General features: G+C 36.4%; 2 protein-coding genes across 2 annotated transcripts; one reads left to right on the forward strand and one right to left on the reverse strand.

Moving 5' to 3' along the window:
* Positions 1-247: 247 nt before the first annotated feature.
* On the reverse strand, positions 248-932 carry LOC125661369 (uncharacterized). The gene is made up of 2 exons (XM_048893361.2): positions 553-932; positions 248-443 (listed from the first exon to the last, which is right to left on the reverse strand). The coding sequence occupies exons 1-2, from the start codon at positions 900-902 to the stop codon at positions 284-286; spliced, it is 510 nt and encodes a 169-aa protein (XP_048749318.2). The 5' UTR covers positions 903-932; the 3' UTR covers positions 248-283.
* Positions 933-13,867: 12,935 nt separating this feature from the next.
* On the forward strand, positions 13,868-15,727 carry LOC130049707 (uncharacterized). The gene is made up of 2 exons (XM_056147647.1): positions 13,868-14,134; positions 14,411-15,727. The coding sequence occupies exons 1-2, from the start codon at positions 13,868-13,870 to the stop codon at positions 15,725-15,727; spliced, it is 1,584 nt and encodes a 527-aa protein (XP_056003622.1).
* Positions 15,728-18,016: the final 2,289 nt, after the last annotated feature.

Raw genomic sequence — 18,016 nt, forward strand, 5'->3', positions numbered from 1 at the left:
ATTGGTGATATGGATTCAAATGATTAAAGTCATCACTAAGGTCACAATGATCGCCCTCTCCTTGGCATCCTTCGTCCTAGCTTTTTCAGTGTGTCTCTGTATCCTGATTATGAGTCCAAATTCTGAAATAAGAAGGAAATATGTGTGAATGTAATGAAACGACCAAATGAACAAATTTCTTTACATTTTGTATAGTCAATTAAGCAGTCACTTTTATTATCAAAAATGTATTATTTAACTTGATTATGGAAATTATGATTATGAATAAGTTATGAATACGTTATTAATGAAGATATGGATTTAAAAAATTAAAGTCCTCATGAGCTTGAACTAAGCTCTCAATTGATCTTCTTGTGTGGGCCTCCCTCTCCTTTGCATCCTTCGGACCCGCCGGGCATTTATCCATGTGCCTCTTTATCCTGTCACGTCGTTTGGTTGTATAGCTGAAATAAGAAGAAATAATATTACAAATGTGTGAACGCAAGGAAACAAACTACCAGTTTCTTTAGATATTAAATATTAGATTTTAATTAAATATAGATATTTGCTTACGCAAAACAGTATGTGCAGGTGAATTCTTTGGATCCGGTCTCCTCTAATTTTCTCTTTTTTCTTTGTGTCTTTTCTTCGTCCATTTTGCGTTTCCCTGTCCTGGTCTTTCTTTTTTCGGGTGCTGCTCCCTGTCTCTCGGACTCCTTAACACGCTCTGCTACGAATAGTACCACTTGTCCCACCCTGTCCGCGCTTAAACTGTCTATTCTTTGTAAACTCTTATATGTTGTTATGAGATACGACGCCAAATCATCATTTTCTTCCTCGGTCATATCCAAATCTTTATATTCCTCTGGAATTGTTAAATCTACAATATTCCCAACAGTGGGCAGAATTTTTCTTGTCTTCATTAGTCGTATATAATTGCTAACGTCTTCAGCATTCTCAGTGCAAAATGATATCCATTTATTGTAGGCTGCCATTCTAAATCAATTCTAATTGCAATCAAAATTCAAAGTTTTTCAGATAACTGATGAAAGTTGAATGTGGTCACTGAATATATATTACAGTTGTATCAGATAATGAATGTCAGATACCTGCGTAGAGGTTGAGTAAAACTTTAGATTGAGTAACACATTCTCCTGGGTGAAGGGTATAATTATTACACTGCCTAGCCAAAGTAATTACCTAAAAAAAACCACCCCATACTACCTTGGGAAATGTAAAGTGTTCAATATATTTACATGTAATACTCAATGGCACGCGCCGTGGAATAAACAAATCTACTTGTAAATTACCTGACCACAAATATCACAATATGATTAATAAACCACAAATATAGAAAATATAATTTATTTTTCGATTATATAGATAATAACAATAATACATTTCACCCTTATAATTCTTAAAGCCGTGTGAAGAGTGATAATCTGCCGAGGAGCGGAGCGGCCGTCGACGACAGCTCGCTTTCTCGGCAGCAGCAAAATCAAAAACATAATCTGCCGAGGAGGGGAGCGGCCGTCGATTACAGCTCGCTTTCCCATCCAATTTCTCGCTATTAGTCGCTGATTTCTTTATTTATTATTATATCTCAATGTTCTTTATACCATTGTTTTCGCCTCATCAAGACGAGAAAGAATATGTAAGGCACAATATTCTATGATGCATAATGAATATTTTCTGTCCAAAACCGTAATTCAATTTGGGTTTAGCCCGTTTGAGATATTGTCGCAACAAATACTATCTAGTTGTCTTAGTATTTACCCTAAAGCAATGTTTTTGCATATTTTTTTTCTTCGTGCTGGGGTCAACATAATCGTATCCAACACAATGGAATTGAGGGATAAATGAAAATTGTATAGTCAATTGAACAGTCAATTTTATTATTTGTGCTAGTATATTTACAGTCAAAAATGCATTACTTTATTATGGACATTAAATGATGAAAAAGAATAATTTTAATTGGTGATGTGGATTCAAATAATAAAAGTCCTCATTAAGGTCACAATGATCGCCCTCTCCTTGGCATCCTTCGTCCTAGCTTTTTGCGTGTGTCTCTGTATCCTGATTATGAGTCCAAATTCTGAAATAAGAAGGAAATATGTGTGAATGTAATGAAACGACCAAATGAACAAATTTCTTTACATTTTGTATAGTCAATTAAGCAGTCACTTTTATTATCAAAAATGTATTATTTAACTTGATTATGGAAATTATGATTATGAATAAGTTATTAATGAAGATATGGATTTAAAAAATTAAAGTCCTCATGAGCTTGAACTAAGCTCTCAATTGATCTTCTTGTGTGGGCCTCCCTCTCCTTTACATCCTTCGGACCCGCCGGGCATTTATCCATGTGCCTCTTTATCCTGTCACGTCGTTTGGTTGTATAGCTGAAATAAGAAGAAATAATATTACAAATGTGTGAACGCAAGGAAACAAACAAACTACCAATTTCTTTAGATATTAAATATTAGATTTTAATTAAATATAGATATTTACTTACGCAAAACAGTATGTGCAGGTGAATTCTTTGGATCCGGTCTCCTCTAATTTACTCTTTTTCTTTGTGTCTTTTCGTCGTCCATTTTGCGTTTCCCTGTCCTGGTCTTTCTTTTTTCGGGTGCTGCTCCCTGTCTCTCGGCCTCCGTAACACGCTCTGCTACGAATAGTACCACTTGTCCCACCCTGTCCGCGCTTAAACTGTCTATTCTTTGTAAACTCTTATATGTTGTTATGAGATACGACGCCAAATCATCATTTTCTTCCTCGGTCATATCCAAATCTTTATATTCCTCTGGAATTGTTAAGTCTACAATATTCCCAACAGTGGGCAGAATTTTTCTTGTCTTCATTGGTCGTATATAATTGCTAACGTCTTCAGCATTCTCAGTGCAAAATGATATCCATTTATTGTAGGCTGCCATTCTAAATAAATTCTAATTGCAATCAAAATTCAAAGTTTTTCAGATAACTGATGAAAGTTGAATGTGGTCACTGAATATATATTACAGTTGTATCAGATAATGAATGTCAGATACCTGCGTAGAGGTTGAGTAAAACTTTAGATTGAGTAACACATTCTCCTGGGTGAAGGGTATAATTATTACACTGCGTAGCCAAAGTAATTACCTAAAAAAAAAAAAAACACCCCATACTACCTTGGGAAATGTAAAATGTTCAATATATTTACATGTAATACTCAATGGCACGCGCCGTGGAATAAACAAATCTACTTGTAAATTACCTGACGCTGACCACAAATATCACAATATGATTAATAAACCACAAATATAGAAAATATAATTTATTTTTCAATTATATAGATAATAACAATAATACATTTCACCCTTATAATTCTTAAAGCCGTGTGAAGAGTGATAATCTGCCGAGGAGCGGAGCGGCCGTCGACGACAGCTCGCTTTCTCGGCAGCAGCAAAATCAAAAACATAATCTGCCGAGGAGGGGAGCGGCCGTCGATTACAGCTCGCTTTCCCATCCAATTTCTCGCTATTAGTCGCTGATTTCTTTATTTATTATTATATCCCAATGTTCTTTATACCATTGTTTTCGCCTCATCAAGACGAGAAAGAATATGTAAGGCACAATATTCTAGGATGCATAATGAATATTTTCTGTCCAAAACCGTAATTCAATTTGGGTTTAGCCCGTTTGAGATATTGTCGCAACAAATACTATCTAGTTGTCTTAGTATTTACCCTAAAGCAATGTTTTTGCATATTTTTTTTCTTCGTACTGGGGTCAACATAATCGTATCCAACAGAATGGAATTGAGGGATAAATGAAAATTGTATAGTGAATTGAACAGTCAATTTTATTATTTGTGCTAGTATATTTACAGTCAAAAATGCATTACTTTATTATGGACATTAAATGATGAAAAAGAATAATTTTAATTGGTGATATGGATTCAAATGAATAAAGTCCTCATTAAGGTCACAATGATCGCCCTCTCCTTGGCGTCCTTCGTCCTAGCTTTTTCAGTGTGTCTCTGTATCCTGATTATGAGTCCAAATTCTGAAATAAGAAGGAAATATGTGTGAATGTAATGAAACGACCAAATTAACAAATTTCTTTACATTTGTATAGTCAATTAAGCAGTCACTTTTATCATCAAAAATGTATTATTTAACTTGATTATGGAAATTATGATTATGAATAAGTTATGAATATGAATAAGTTATTAATGAAGATATGGATTTAAAAAATTAAAGTCCTCATGAGCTTGAACTAAGCTCTCAATTGATCTTCTTGTGTGGGCCTCCCTTTCCTTTGCATCCTTCGGACCCGCCGGGCATTTATCCATGGACCTCTTTATCCTGTCACGTCGTTTGGTTGTATAACTGAAATAAGAAGAAATAATATTACAAATGTGTGAACGCAAGGAAACAAACAAACTACCAATTTCTTTAGATATTAAATATTAGATTTTAAATATAGATATTTGCTTACGCAAAACAGTATGTGCAGGTGAATTCTTTGGATCCGGTCTCCTCTAATTTTCTCTTTTTTCTTTGTGTCTTTTCGTCGTCCATTTTGCGTTTCCCTGTCCTGGTCTTTCTTTTTTCGGGTGCTGCTCCCTTTCTCTCGGACTCCTTAACACGCTCTGCTACGAATAGTACCACTTGTCCCACCCTGTCCGCGCTTAAACTGTCTATTCTTTGTAAACTCTTATATGTTGTTATGAGATACGACGCCAAATCATCATTTTCTTCCTCGGTCATATCCAAATCTTTATATTCCTCTGGAATTGTTAAGTCTACAATATTCCCAACAGTGGGCAGAATTTTTCTTGTCTTCATTAGTCGTATATAATTGCTAACGTCTTCAGCATTCTCAGTGCAAAATGATATCCATTTATTGTAGGCTGCCATTCTAATTAAATTCTAATTGCAATCAAAATTCAAAGTTTTTCAGATAACTGATGAAAGTTCAATGTGGTCACTGATTATATATTACAGTTGAATCAGATAATTAATGTCAGATACCTGCGTAGAGGTTGAGTAAAACTTTAGATTGAGTAACACATTCTCCTGGGTGAAGGGTATAATTATTACACTGCGTAGCCAAAGTAATTACCTAAAAAAAAAACAACACCCCATACTACCTTGGGAAATGTAAAGTGTTCAATATATTTACATGTAATACTCAATGGCACGCGCCGTGGAATAAACAAATCTACTTGTAAATTACCTGACGCTGACCACAAATATCACAATATGATTAATAAACCACAAATATAGAAAATATAATTTATTTTTCGATTATATAGATAATAACAATAATACATTTCACCCTTATAATTCTTAAAGCCGTGTGAAGAGTGATAATCTGCCGAGGAGCGGAGCGGCCGTCGACGACAGCTCGCTTTCTCGGCAGCAGCAAAATCAAAAACATAATCTGCCGAGGAGGGGAGCGGCCGTCGATTACAGCTCGCTTTCCCATCCAATTTCTCGCTATTAGTCGCTGATTTCTTTATTTATTATTATATCCCAATGTTCTTTATACCATTGTTTTCGCCTCATCAAGACGAGAAAGAATATGTAAGGCACAATATTCTAGGATGCATAATGAATATTTTCTGTCCAAAACCGTAATTCAATTTGGGTTTAGCCCGTTTGAGATATTGTCGCAACAAATACTATCTAGTTGTCTTAGTATTTACCCTAAAGCAATGTTTTTGCATATTTTTTTTCTTCGTACTGGGGTCAACATAATCGTATCCAACAGAATGGAATTGAGGGATAAATGAAAATTGTATAGTGAATTGAACAGTCAATTTTATTATTTGTGCTAGTATATTTACAGTCAAAAATACATTACTTTATTATGGACATTAAATGATGAAAAAGAATAATTTTAATTGGTGATATGGATTCAAATGAATAAAGTCCTCATTAAGGTCACAATGATCGCCCTCTCCTTGGCATCCTTCGTCCTAGCTTTTTCAGTGTGTCTCTGTATCCTGATTATGAGTCCAAATTCTGAAATAAGAAGGAAATATGTGTGAATGTAATGAAACGACCAAATTAACAAATTTCTTTACATTTGTATAGTCAATTAAGCAGTCACTTTTATCATCAAAAATGTATTATTTAACTTGATTATGGAAATTATGATTATGAATAAGTTATGAATATGAATAAGTTATTAATGAAGATATGGATTTAAAAAATTAAAGTCCTCATGAGCTTGAACTAAGCTCTCAATTGATCTTCTTGTGTGGGCCTCCCTTTCCTTTGCATCCTTCGGACCCGCCGGGCATTTATCCATGTACCTCTTTATCCTGTCACGTCGTTTGGTTGTATAACTGAAATAAGAAGAAATAATATTACAAATGTGTGAACGCAAGGAAACAAACAAACTACCAATTTCTTTAGATATTAAATATTAGATTTTAAATATAGATATTTGCTTACGCAAAACAGTATGTGCAGGTGAATTCTTTGGATCCGGTCTCCTCTAATTTTCTCTTTTTTCTTTGTGTCTTTTCGTCGTCCATTTTGCGTTTCCCTGTCCTGGTCTTTCTTTTTTCGGGTGCTGCTCCCTTTCTCTCGGACTCCTTAACACGCTCTGCTACGAATAGTACCACTTGTCCCACCCTGTCCGCGCTTAAACTGTCTATTCTTTGTAAACTCTTATATGTTGTTATGAGATACGACGCCAAATCATCATTTTCTTCCTCGGTCATATCCAAATCTTTATATTCCTCTGGAATTGTTAAGTCTACAATATTCCCAACAGTGGGCAGAATTTTTCTTGTCTTCATTAGTCGTATATAATTGCTAACGTCTTCAGCATTCTCAGTGCAAAATGATATCCATTTATTGTAGGCTGCCATTCTAAATAAATTCTAATTGCAATCAAAATTCAAAGTTTTTCAGATAACTGATGAAAGTTCAATGTGGTCACTGATTATATATTACAGTTGAATCAGATAATTAATGTCAGATACCTGCGTAGAGGTTGAGTAAAACTTTAGATTGAGTAACACATTCTCCTGGGTGAAGGGTATAATTATTACACTGCGTAGCCAAAGTAATTACCTAAAAAAAAAAACCCACCCCATACTACCTTGGGAAATGTAAAGTGTTCAATGTATTTACATGTAATACTCAATGGCACGCGCCGTGGAATAAACAAATCTACTTGTAAATTACCTGACGCTGACCACAAATATCACAATATGATTAATAAACCACAAATATACAAAAAATAATTTATTTTTCGATTATATAGATAATAACAATAATACATGTCACCCTTATAATTCTTAAAGCCGTGTGAAGAGTGATAATCTGCCGAGGAGCGGAGCGGCCGTCGACGACAGCTCGCTTTCACGGCAGCAGCAAAATCAAAAACATCATCTGCCGAGACGAGGAGGGGAGCGGCTGTCGACGACAGCTCGCTTTCTCGGCAGCAGCAAATAAAAAACATCTTCCGAGGAGCGGAGCGGCCCGGCCGTCGAGGACAGCTCGCTTTCTCGGCAGCAGCAAAATCAAAAACATAATCTGCCGAGGAGGGGAGCGACCGTCGATTACAGCTCGCTTTCTCGGCAGCAGCAAAATCAGAAACAAAATCTGCCGAGGAGGGGAGCTGCCGTCGATTACAGCTCGCTTTACCATCCAATTTCTCGGCGGTGATAAAACATTTAAATTCCGAGGTCTAATTTCCTCATTTATCGTCATATCTTAGGGTGCTTTATACCATCTTTTTCGTCTCGAAAAGACGAGAAAGAATATGTAATTAAATTAAATGTAGGATTTTATGCCCCAAACCTTTTCAAATTGGACTTAGTCATTTTACAGCAAGTGATAAAAAATGCTTTTGGGGGCTGATTTCCTTATTTATTGTCACACCTTAATGTTCCTTGTATCATCTTTTTCGTCTCAATGAGGCGATACCAAGTTCATAATTCTAGCTTGATAAAGTCCCAAATCAGGTTATCTGAGGTCAAAATTTTTATTATTATTCATGTTACATAAAATATGATTATATATTCCTTCTCGTCTCCTCAAGACGAAAAAAAATGATGTAAAGATCTTTTAAATATCCTGAATAATAAAGTTTTAGGACATGAATATGTCTTTCTTATCTACCCTCCTAAAAGGGACATAATCTCAATAGGAATGTAAAGTATTTCAATGGGCAAAATTTTTATTACTTGAGCTATGTAGGATGGGTAATGAAAATATTATGCCCCAAACCTTTTATAATTTGAACTTAGGGGCTGATTTCTTTATTTATTATCATATCTCAATGTTCTTTATACCATTTTTTTCGCCTCATCAAGACGAGAAAGAATATGTAAGGCACAATATTCTAGGATGAAGAATGAATATTTTCTGTCCCAAACCTGTGTGATTTAAACTTAGCCTGTTTTGATAAATGACTGTAATGCTATTAAGGGCTGATTTCTATATTTATTATCATATCTCGATGTTCTTTATACCATGTTTTTCGCCTCATCAAGACGAGAAAGAATATGTAAGGCACAATATTCTAGGATGAATAATGAATATTTTCTGTCCCAAACCTGTGTGATTTAAACTTAACCTTTTTTGATAAATGACTGTAATGCTATTAAGGGCTGATTTCTATATTTATTATCATATCTCAATGTTCTTTATACCATGTTTTTCGCCTCATCAAGACGAGAAAGAATATGTAAGGCACAATATTCTAGGATGAATAATGAATATTTTCTGTCCCAAACCTGTGTGATTTAAACTTAACCTTTTTTGATAAATGACTGTAATGCTATTAAGGGCTGATTTCTATATTTATTATCATATCTCAATGTTCTTTATACCATGTTTTTCGCCTCATCAAGACGAGAAAGAATATTTAAGGCACAATATTCTAGGATGAATAATGAATATTTTCTGTCACAAACCTGTGTGATTTAACTTTAGCCATTTTCGATAAATCACTGTAATGCTATTAGGGGCTGATTTCTTTATTTATTAACATATCTCAATGTTCTTTATACCATTGCTTTCGCCTCATCAAGACGAAAAAGAATATGTAAGGCACAATATTCTAGGATGAATAATGCATATTTTATGTCGAAAACCCATGTGATTTAAACTTAGCCATTTTCCATAAATCACTATAATGCTATTAGGGGCTGATTTCTTTATTTATTATCATATCTTAATGTTCTTTATACCATTTTTTTTTGCCTCATCAAGACGAAAAAGAATATGTAAGGCACAATATTCTATGATGCATAATGCATATTTTATCTCCAAACCCTGTATGATTTGAACTTAGCCATTTTTGGGAATTTAGAAAACATAAGTTGATAATGAAGGAAAATTAAACCTGAAATTCATGTTATAATTGTCCGTAAGACATATATCTGGACAGGGCATGAAAAATAAGTCTCATGGAATAGGTGTAGATTTAATAGGACCTCCATACCTGTCTCTGAAATTATTTAATGAACCGTTAGTTTCACTCCGAGTAGTACTCCCTTGCCTGCCAATCGGTTTTTGAGACGGTAATTATTTGATTCACTGTGAAAGTATAAGACTGTGACTATACTGGACATTCATCAGTTGACAGTTACATTTTGACTGGAGAACTACTATTGCAATATTGCAACTTTGCTGAGATTAACCTTCAAGCGGAATCCATTACCAGAGATATATTGACAACTTTGCGGTATTTTGAATTGATTGAATTGGTTATTATACTTCTCTCTTTGGGATATTAATACTGATACATCTGTTATTTAGTTTATTAAGTTAATCTAAATTGACCACTGTGTGGTATTTTTTAACAAGAGGCCCAAGGGCCTAGAATCGCTCTTCTGATAAATTGTACAACCCCACCATTTCTATTCTTAGCCTCTTAGTATTCTAAATCTTTAGTTAAATCCTAAGAATTCAAAAAAAGTAAGTCAATGTGACCTACTTTTTGGTTTACACATTTTGAGAACCCAAGAAATATCAACTGACAAAGTTTGATGATTTTAAGCCAATTAGTATTTTAATATTGAAATATAGCTGTCAAATTCCAATCGTAGGTCATGGTGACCTACTTTTTGGTCAGCGAACTCCGAACATGCAAGACCCATCAACTGACAAAGTTTGATGACTGTAGGTCAAATAGTATCTGAAATATATAAATATAGCCGTCAAATTCCAAAAGTAGGTCAAGGTGACCTACTTTTTCGTCAACACCCTTCAAACATGCAAGACCCAACAACTGACAAAGTTTGATGACTGTAGGTCAAATAGTATCTGAATTATATAAATATAGCCGTCAAATTCCAAAAGTAGGTCAAGGTGACCTACTTTTTGGTCGACACACTCCGTTGACTCAAGATGCATCAACTGTCAAAGTTTGATGATTGTAGGTCAATTAGTGACTGAAATATATAAATATAACTGTCAAATGTCAAAAGTAGGTCACAGTGACCTACTTTTTGGTCGATACACTCCGAAGACTCAAGATGCATCAACTGACAAAGTTTGATGATTGTAGGTCAAATAGTGTCTGAAATATAGTAATTTAGCTGTCAAATACCAAAAGTAGGTCACAGTGACCTACTTTTTGGTCGACACAAACCGAAGACTGAAGACGCATCAACTGACAACGTTTGATGATCCTAGGTTTTACAGTGCCCAAAATATGCATCTAAAATTGAAAATGTGAAATTTGAATATCTGCAAAATTCAAAAAAGTAGGTCACTGTGACCTACTTTTTCATAAATATGTTTCAAGGCCTCAAGATGCATCAACTTACAAGATTTGATGATTCTAAACCTCTCAGTATTTGAAATAACAACTTAAAATATATCTATAAATGATAAGCCATAAAATTCAGAAAGTAGGTCACGGTGACCTATTTTTCAGTTGACGCATTTCAAGGTCCCATGATCCACCAACTGACAAGTTTTGATGATCATAGGCTTCAAAGTGTCCAAGATATGCATCAAAATTAATTTTAAAATAAATACCTGCAAAATTCAAAAAGTAGGTCACTGTGACCTACTTTTGAGACAACTTGACACAAGGTCCTAAGATGCATCAACTGTCAAAATTTGATGATCCTAGTCCTTATAATGACTAAAATATCTAAGATTTAAGAAATTTAATTTTTTTTTAAATTTAGGTCAACTTTGAAGTGACCTTGAGACCACGCCCTTTGCCCCAGGGTAATGCCTTGAACAATTTTTAATCTACAACATATCCTCATCCTTATGTGTAAGTTTGGTGATAATCTGCCCTGTGGTTCTTGAGAAGAAGATTTTTTAGCAACCACTACTTTTGTTTGTATTTTCCTGATTATCTCCCCTTGTTAAAGGGTCACATCCCCCTATTTAGTATGTATGAAAGCCCTTGGGCCAATGATACCCTGTAACAAATTTGAAAAAAATTGGCCAAGGGGTTCTTGAGTTATAGCCCTTTTTCTAAAAAGTTTACGCACACCGCACAAATGGCCATAGCATTAGCTCTTTGAGCCTTCGGCTCAGAAGAGCTAATAAGTTAATATAAGTTTTTGTTCCTTAAGCACCGAACGCTGGTAATTGAATTATTTGTAATTGCTTTTAAGGTAATTAGTGGTATTTTCGACATCTATTTAAAAGTTTCCTGATTATCTCCCCTTGTATATATATATAATTGATATTTTAAATTGATATATTAGTTATATATATATATCTATATAAAATATTCTTATATAACTTGCTTATAAAAGTTAAATATTGAAAGTACAATTAGTATGGCATCTACAAGCGGAAGATCATCAAACAAATGGATTAGGTATTGTATGGAAAATTCTGCGGAGGTAAGTGAGTTTATAGACCATATGCAGACAACGCAGACGTTGCCAAGGGTTGGCGCCATTGTCAACCTTGCCATTCCGGAAGAATTTCAAGGTTTTAATATTCCGGATGATGAAAACGACGAACTGGCAGCTTACCTGGTAAGTAAGTACTCGATACTTCAGAAGTTAGATCATCTCACTGCCGACCGGATGGGACAGGTAACGAATTTTATTTCAGGCCGTGTTTCCGAGGTGGAGAAATCTACCACTGGGAGGCCCAGAAGGATTGTTGTGGATGTTCATACATCCTCACCACTCAAACGGAGACTAAGGACGGACATGGAAACGGAGAAACCGACAGCCAGACCAACAAGAGCGGCCCCCACTCCGAGGAAAATGAAAAAAACCCCGGAACCAGTGTCCAGGAAAAATGTGCAGACTTCCCCGGAAACCAAGGAGAAGAGAGGAGGCGTGTTATTTACATGCATATATTGTTTTGAGTAAGCATTTTTAAAGTTTATTTTCAGTTTATTTATTTAATATACAATATAAATACAAGACAATATCACAGAAAAACACATAGTAAAAACAAAAATGTAAAATGCATAAGATAAAAAGGTAAGTTTTATTTGTATTGACGACGAGCGATTTGAAGTAAAGATATTGTATTGTGCTTGTTTGTATTAATGCATTTCTTCTCTTATTCCAGCTACGCTAGCAATAGAAAGGATGCTTTGAGAAGACACATGTCGGTTTGTAGGAAAGGACCCAATGATAGCACAGAAAGGAACAACTTGTTCAAAAAGTCCGTGGATAAAATTAGGGAGGCCCATGAAGAGTTCGGAGCCAGACTCTTCTTTAACCCGGGGCACTTCCAGAATAGGATGTACAGCAACGACGAGGTTATGGGGATTCTCTCCTACTTCGGCCATTCTGCCGTACCAAGGGCAGCGGAAATGATGGCTCCGGAAGTAAAGCCTTCCACAGTGAACGTGACTGGGAGGTTATTCAAGGATTTCTCATTTAAAGCCACCGGAAGTGCATATCATCGCGACACGGAGGAGGAAATGGATATACAGGAAATTGAGCCGACCGACATGTTTATTGTAGTATGTTACACGACAATTTATGTATGCCAATAAAGTATGTTTTGTTCTAGGACGTAATAAATGATAACAAGGAAGACCCTTCCGTAGGGTATCATTAGCTCTAAATCTGAAATAAATGTAACAATATGATAATATTTTGTATGTACATTGAAATTATAGCGAGAGCCAAGTATAAGTAAGTTACATTCTACTTTCTTGCAGATGGTATCAACCTACTAAGAAGAGTAAGTTTAGAGGACCAGGAGAAGGAACAAGAGGACAACCACATTAATCATAGGCCTGCAGAGAACGCTGGCATAGAGGAAGAAGAGGAGGAGGCTGTCGTTTATAGGCGTGAGTATATTGTTGCAGGTAAGGAAAGAGAGGCTGCCAAGGCCACAAAGGCTAGCCCCAGGCCTGCAGTTAGGCCCATTAGACAGGCAACACAGCGTTGCCTATTTTCGTCAGATGAGGAGGAGGATCACAACGAGCACCCTGCCACTGCTGACATATTGGAATATTCTCCCAGGACAGCAGCCACCCCCAGATCGCCTGATTCCAAAGGATATGGCAGAAAGGCAGGAAAAGGTATCCGCTTCACGAAAGGTATAAAGAGCGCTCTCCAGAAAGTTGGATTTTACGGTATCCCGTAAGCATACACGGAGTTGCCTATATGGAGAGAGTTCGATGACGCACTTGGAGAAAGTTCGATGACGCACTTGGAGAGAGTTCGATGACGCACTTCGTACTTATAAGAAAATGGTCAAGGTAAACAGAGACAAACATCTGAAAAATTTGCAGAGGATGATGTGGAGAATGGGGGGGGGGGGGGGGGGGGGGGAAAGAGCATCACTTTTAACACAAAAATGATGAAAAGGTCGGAGCATTTTACGATTATTTAAGGGATAACAAAGTTGATGCTCAAACAACCACCAATTACCATAAATCCTTCTGCAAATCCCTTGAGCATTTTCTCAACAACACCGACATGATTACGGAGGACCACGAAGAATATGTAAGACTGGAGCACCTGCTCCGGTTTTGCAAGAACATGGGAGTTCTCCAGAAAGACGCCCATGAATCCTACAGAAAGAAGTGTGTGATGGCAGTCCCGCCTCCGACACCAGAACAACTGAACGCTGTAGCAAACGCCATCGGTAAGTATGCTAAGGCGAAGATGAGGGAGCTAACGACGAAGAAGATTAAGATCAACCGCGACATCGTAGCGGTTTTCAACCGCTACATAGCAGCAGAGGTTTGCCTTCGTCATGGACAAAGGCAAAGTGTGATCCAGAACTGAGAGATGGAGAGCTACTTAAACGCTCTTCGCTTACCAGAATGCACCATCACCACGGAAAAGGGTAAGTGGTTTGTGATCCCGATTCACAAACATAAAACCTCCATGCAGTTCATTACGAGGATAATTTTTGATGCCGAGATGGTAAGTTTCATCACCAATTACATTAAACATGTCCGGGAAGAAATTGTGCTGCGTACCTGCACAACAACCCCCAATTTTTTTTTATTGCAGTACGACGGGGAAGCATTCGTCAGAGTGGCGCAAGGACTTGCAGATGCCCAACATCGTCTCCAGATGACATCCACTATCACCATCAGCGATGCGAGAAAGTCCCTTGAGACTTTTGCTCAGGGTCTTCCCAACCATGTGCAGAAAGATGTCGCAGATTATCTCTGCCACTTTACGGAGACACGGGACAAGGTCTACAAATACAAAGACCATTTCACAGTCGTCCAAGCCGTAGAAGGTATGAGAAATATGAGCAATGCGTACATGGAAAATATGAATATCGCCAATGATGTAACGAGTGGTGTTGCAACTGCTGTTGTGGATGCTGTTGAGACTGTTGTCAGGGATGATGCTGAGAATGATGCGGCTAATGATGATAGGAATGAAGCTACACAGCTGGCGCCAGAGGAGACGGTGAGTACACCAAAGAAAGCAGGTAAGTACAGCACAATGCCTAAAACGCCGAAGTCACCGCCATCAGTAGGTAGGACAAGGGTAAAGGATGCCCTGGTAGAAAAATATGGGTCTTTTGTTGACGCAAAAATTCCTGCTGCACAGCAATTACTGAAATTTGGAATAAGGAAGGAAAACAGAGATAAGGTCGCCAGGTCGTTAAGATACAAGCAAGATGATATGATCCACAGGGAATCAGCCCACTACGTTTTGAGGAAGATGCATAGAAAAGGTAAGGTACCAGAGAGCGTCAATGATCTATCAGATAAGGACATACAGGTACCATCTATAGTTTCTAGGGGAAAGAAACTACAGATAGACATTTTGCGGCGTCATTTGGATGTCCTTATCAAGGAGGAGACAGTACGAAAAGGTGGAATGAAGGATGAAGATTTGGCAGCGTTAATCGAGTCACAGGAGTGGCCTAATGTGGTGATAACCCAGGATGAGGTAAAGGGTAAGTGTTTGACTACAGGATCTCGAAAAATCTTTAAGGGACAGATTGTTTGCGATTATCACGGGGAAATCATTAGCCACAAGGAGGGGGGAAAGCGGTTAAATTCATACAATGAAGGGGCCCCCGCGGGGAATTATTTTTATTTTTACCGCCACAGCAACAAACGACTGTGCGTTGATGCTGCCAAGCTTCCCTGCCCATGCCACCCAAAGAAGAAAACAACCTCTGGCAGGCTAATTAATCACTCCGCAAAATCACCGAATCTACAAACGCAGATCCGTGTTCTGAACGATAAACCCCATCTTTTCCTGGTAGCCCGGACAGACATACCGCCTGTAACCGAGCTATTCTTTGATTATGGGGTCTGCCGTTCAGAAGACGGGGAGAAACTAGATTGGCTGCAGTCGTAAGTATATAGGTTTTCTATATATATCGATGTGATTATTTTATGTCATTGTTATACTCCTTTGCTGTGTAGTTTGTTTAATTTGTAGTCGTTTGTAGCTTTACAAGAACACATTAATGTTTGTTTTAGATTCTAGGTGGGCTGATAGAAGCAGGGTCCACGTCCCCAGCCTGGGTTGTGATACATGTTTAGACACCTGGTAGACAGGTGAAAACATGTATCACAAGCTGATGCTTCTTATAATATTATATATCAAATTAGATTGATCAATGTTCGTTATCTTCACCTTGCATATAAAATATTATGCTTCATTTAAAATATATTTTAGTCTTATGCATGGACAATAACAAACATTCCATTTCCAGGGCTCTCTGGGTAATAAAGAATATCATAAAAGACATTATTTCATTTGTTCTGTCTGATAAAACCATGGAAATGCATTTTTTTTTCAGGTGTGAACTTTTTTTTTATTAACCCCCATCTTCAAATACCTTATGTCATCTTTTATGTCTGAATGAGACGAAGAGAATGATATCAACTTTATCTAGATAGGTCCTTGTATAAGAAAACCAGAGTAAAAAAAAATGTACTTTTGCTTCGTCGAAAAAACTCAAAGTCCAAATTCACAAGGCTTTGTTAGGGGGGGGGATAAATTTTTTATTTATCACCCTAGCAATTATTTGATTACATATTCTTTCTCGTCTCGTTAAGGCGAACAACATAATATGAGACACCATAGGATAGGACCATTAATAAAAAAAAAATAAAAAGTCCCCCACACCAGCATACTGGTGCGGAGGACATTCAAGTTATTGGGGGAAAAAAATCTTTATATATCAACCTAGCCATTATTTGATTTCATATTTTTTCTCGTCTCGTTAAGACGAACAACATGATATGAGACACCATAGGATAGGACTATTAATAAAAAAGAAGTCCCCCACACCAGCATACTGGTGCAGAGGACATTCAAGTTATTGGGGAAAAATCTTTATATATCAACCTAGCAATTATTAGATTACATATTCTTTCTCGTCTCGTTAAGACGAACAACATGATATAAGACACTATAGGATAGGACAATTAATAAATATGTTGTCCCCCAAAAGCTATGTATTTCCTATGTAATTCATTGTGCGTGGCTGAATCTATCACTTGGGACATTTTTTTTTTTATGGTCCTATCTCAAAGTTCCTTATATCATTTTGTTCGTCTCGTTGAGACGAAAAGAATGATATAAAGAACTTTGAGATAGCTTGATAAATGAAAGTTTTTCCTATTTGGCTTATATATATGTCTCGATGCTAAAGTCCAAAATCAATTATGGCCACCTAAAATTAATATTGTTCAAGATACCCCAAATCTAATTGCATATTCTTTAGGGCCTTTTTGAGACGAACAAATTGATATAAAGAACTCTGATGTACTACAATGAATAAAGAAAAAAAAATTGTGGCAAATTCTGCCACGCACAATGAATTATATAGGAAATACACAGTTTTTCGTATGTGAAATTTTTATTAACTACTCAATAGTAAAGTACCTTATATCCTCTTTTTCGTCTCAATGAGACAAAGAGAATGATATCAACTTTGTTTAGCTAGGTCTATGTATAAGAAAACCACAGTCCAGAAATTGGTATGTTTTCCTCCGCGGAAAAACTCGTCCAAATAACAAAGATTTTGGGGTGTAAAATCTTTATATATCAACCTAGCAATTATTTGATTACATATTCTTTCTCGTCTCGTTAAGACGAACAACATGATATAAGACACTATAGGATAGGACCATTAATAAATATTTTGTCCCCCAAAAGCTATGTATTCCCTATGTAATTCATCGTGCGTGGCAGAATCTGCCACTTAGGACGAAAAGAATGATATAAAGAACTTTGAGATAGCTTGATAAATGAAAGTTTTTCCTATTTGGCTTATATATATGTCTCGGACGCTAAAGTCCAAAATCAATTATGGCCACCTAAAATTAATATTTTTCAAGATACCCCAAATCTAATTGCATATTATTTGGGGTCTTTTTGAGACGAACAAATTGATATAAAGAACTCTGATGTACTACAATAAATAAAGGAAAAAAAATTGTGGCAGATTCTGCCATGCACAATGAATCATATAGAAAATGCATAGCTTTTGGGGGACAAAATCTTTATTAATGGTCCTATCCCATCATATCTTATATCATTGTATTCGTCTCAACGAAGACAAGAAAGAATATATAATCAAATAATAGCTAAGGTGATAAATAAAAATTTTACCCCCAAAAACTTGTGGATTTG

Source organism: Ostrea edulis, chromosome 8 (assembly GCF_947568905.1).
Source record: "Ostrea edulis chromosome 8, xbOstEdul1.1, whole genome shotgun sequence".
Classification (NCBI taxonomy): domain Eukaryota; kingdom Metazoa; phylum Mollusca; class Bivalvia; order Ostreida; family Ostreidae; genus Ostrea; species Ostrea edulis.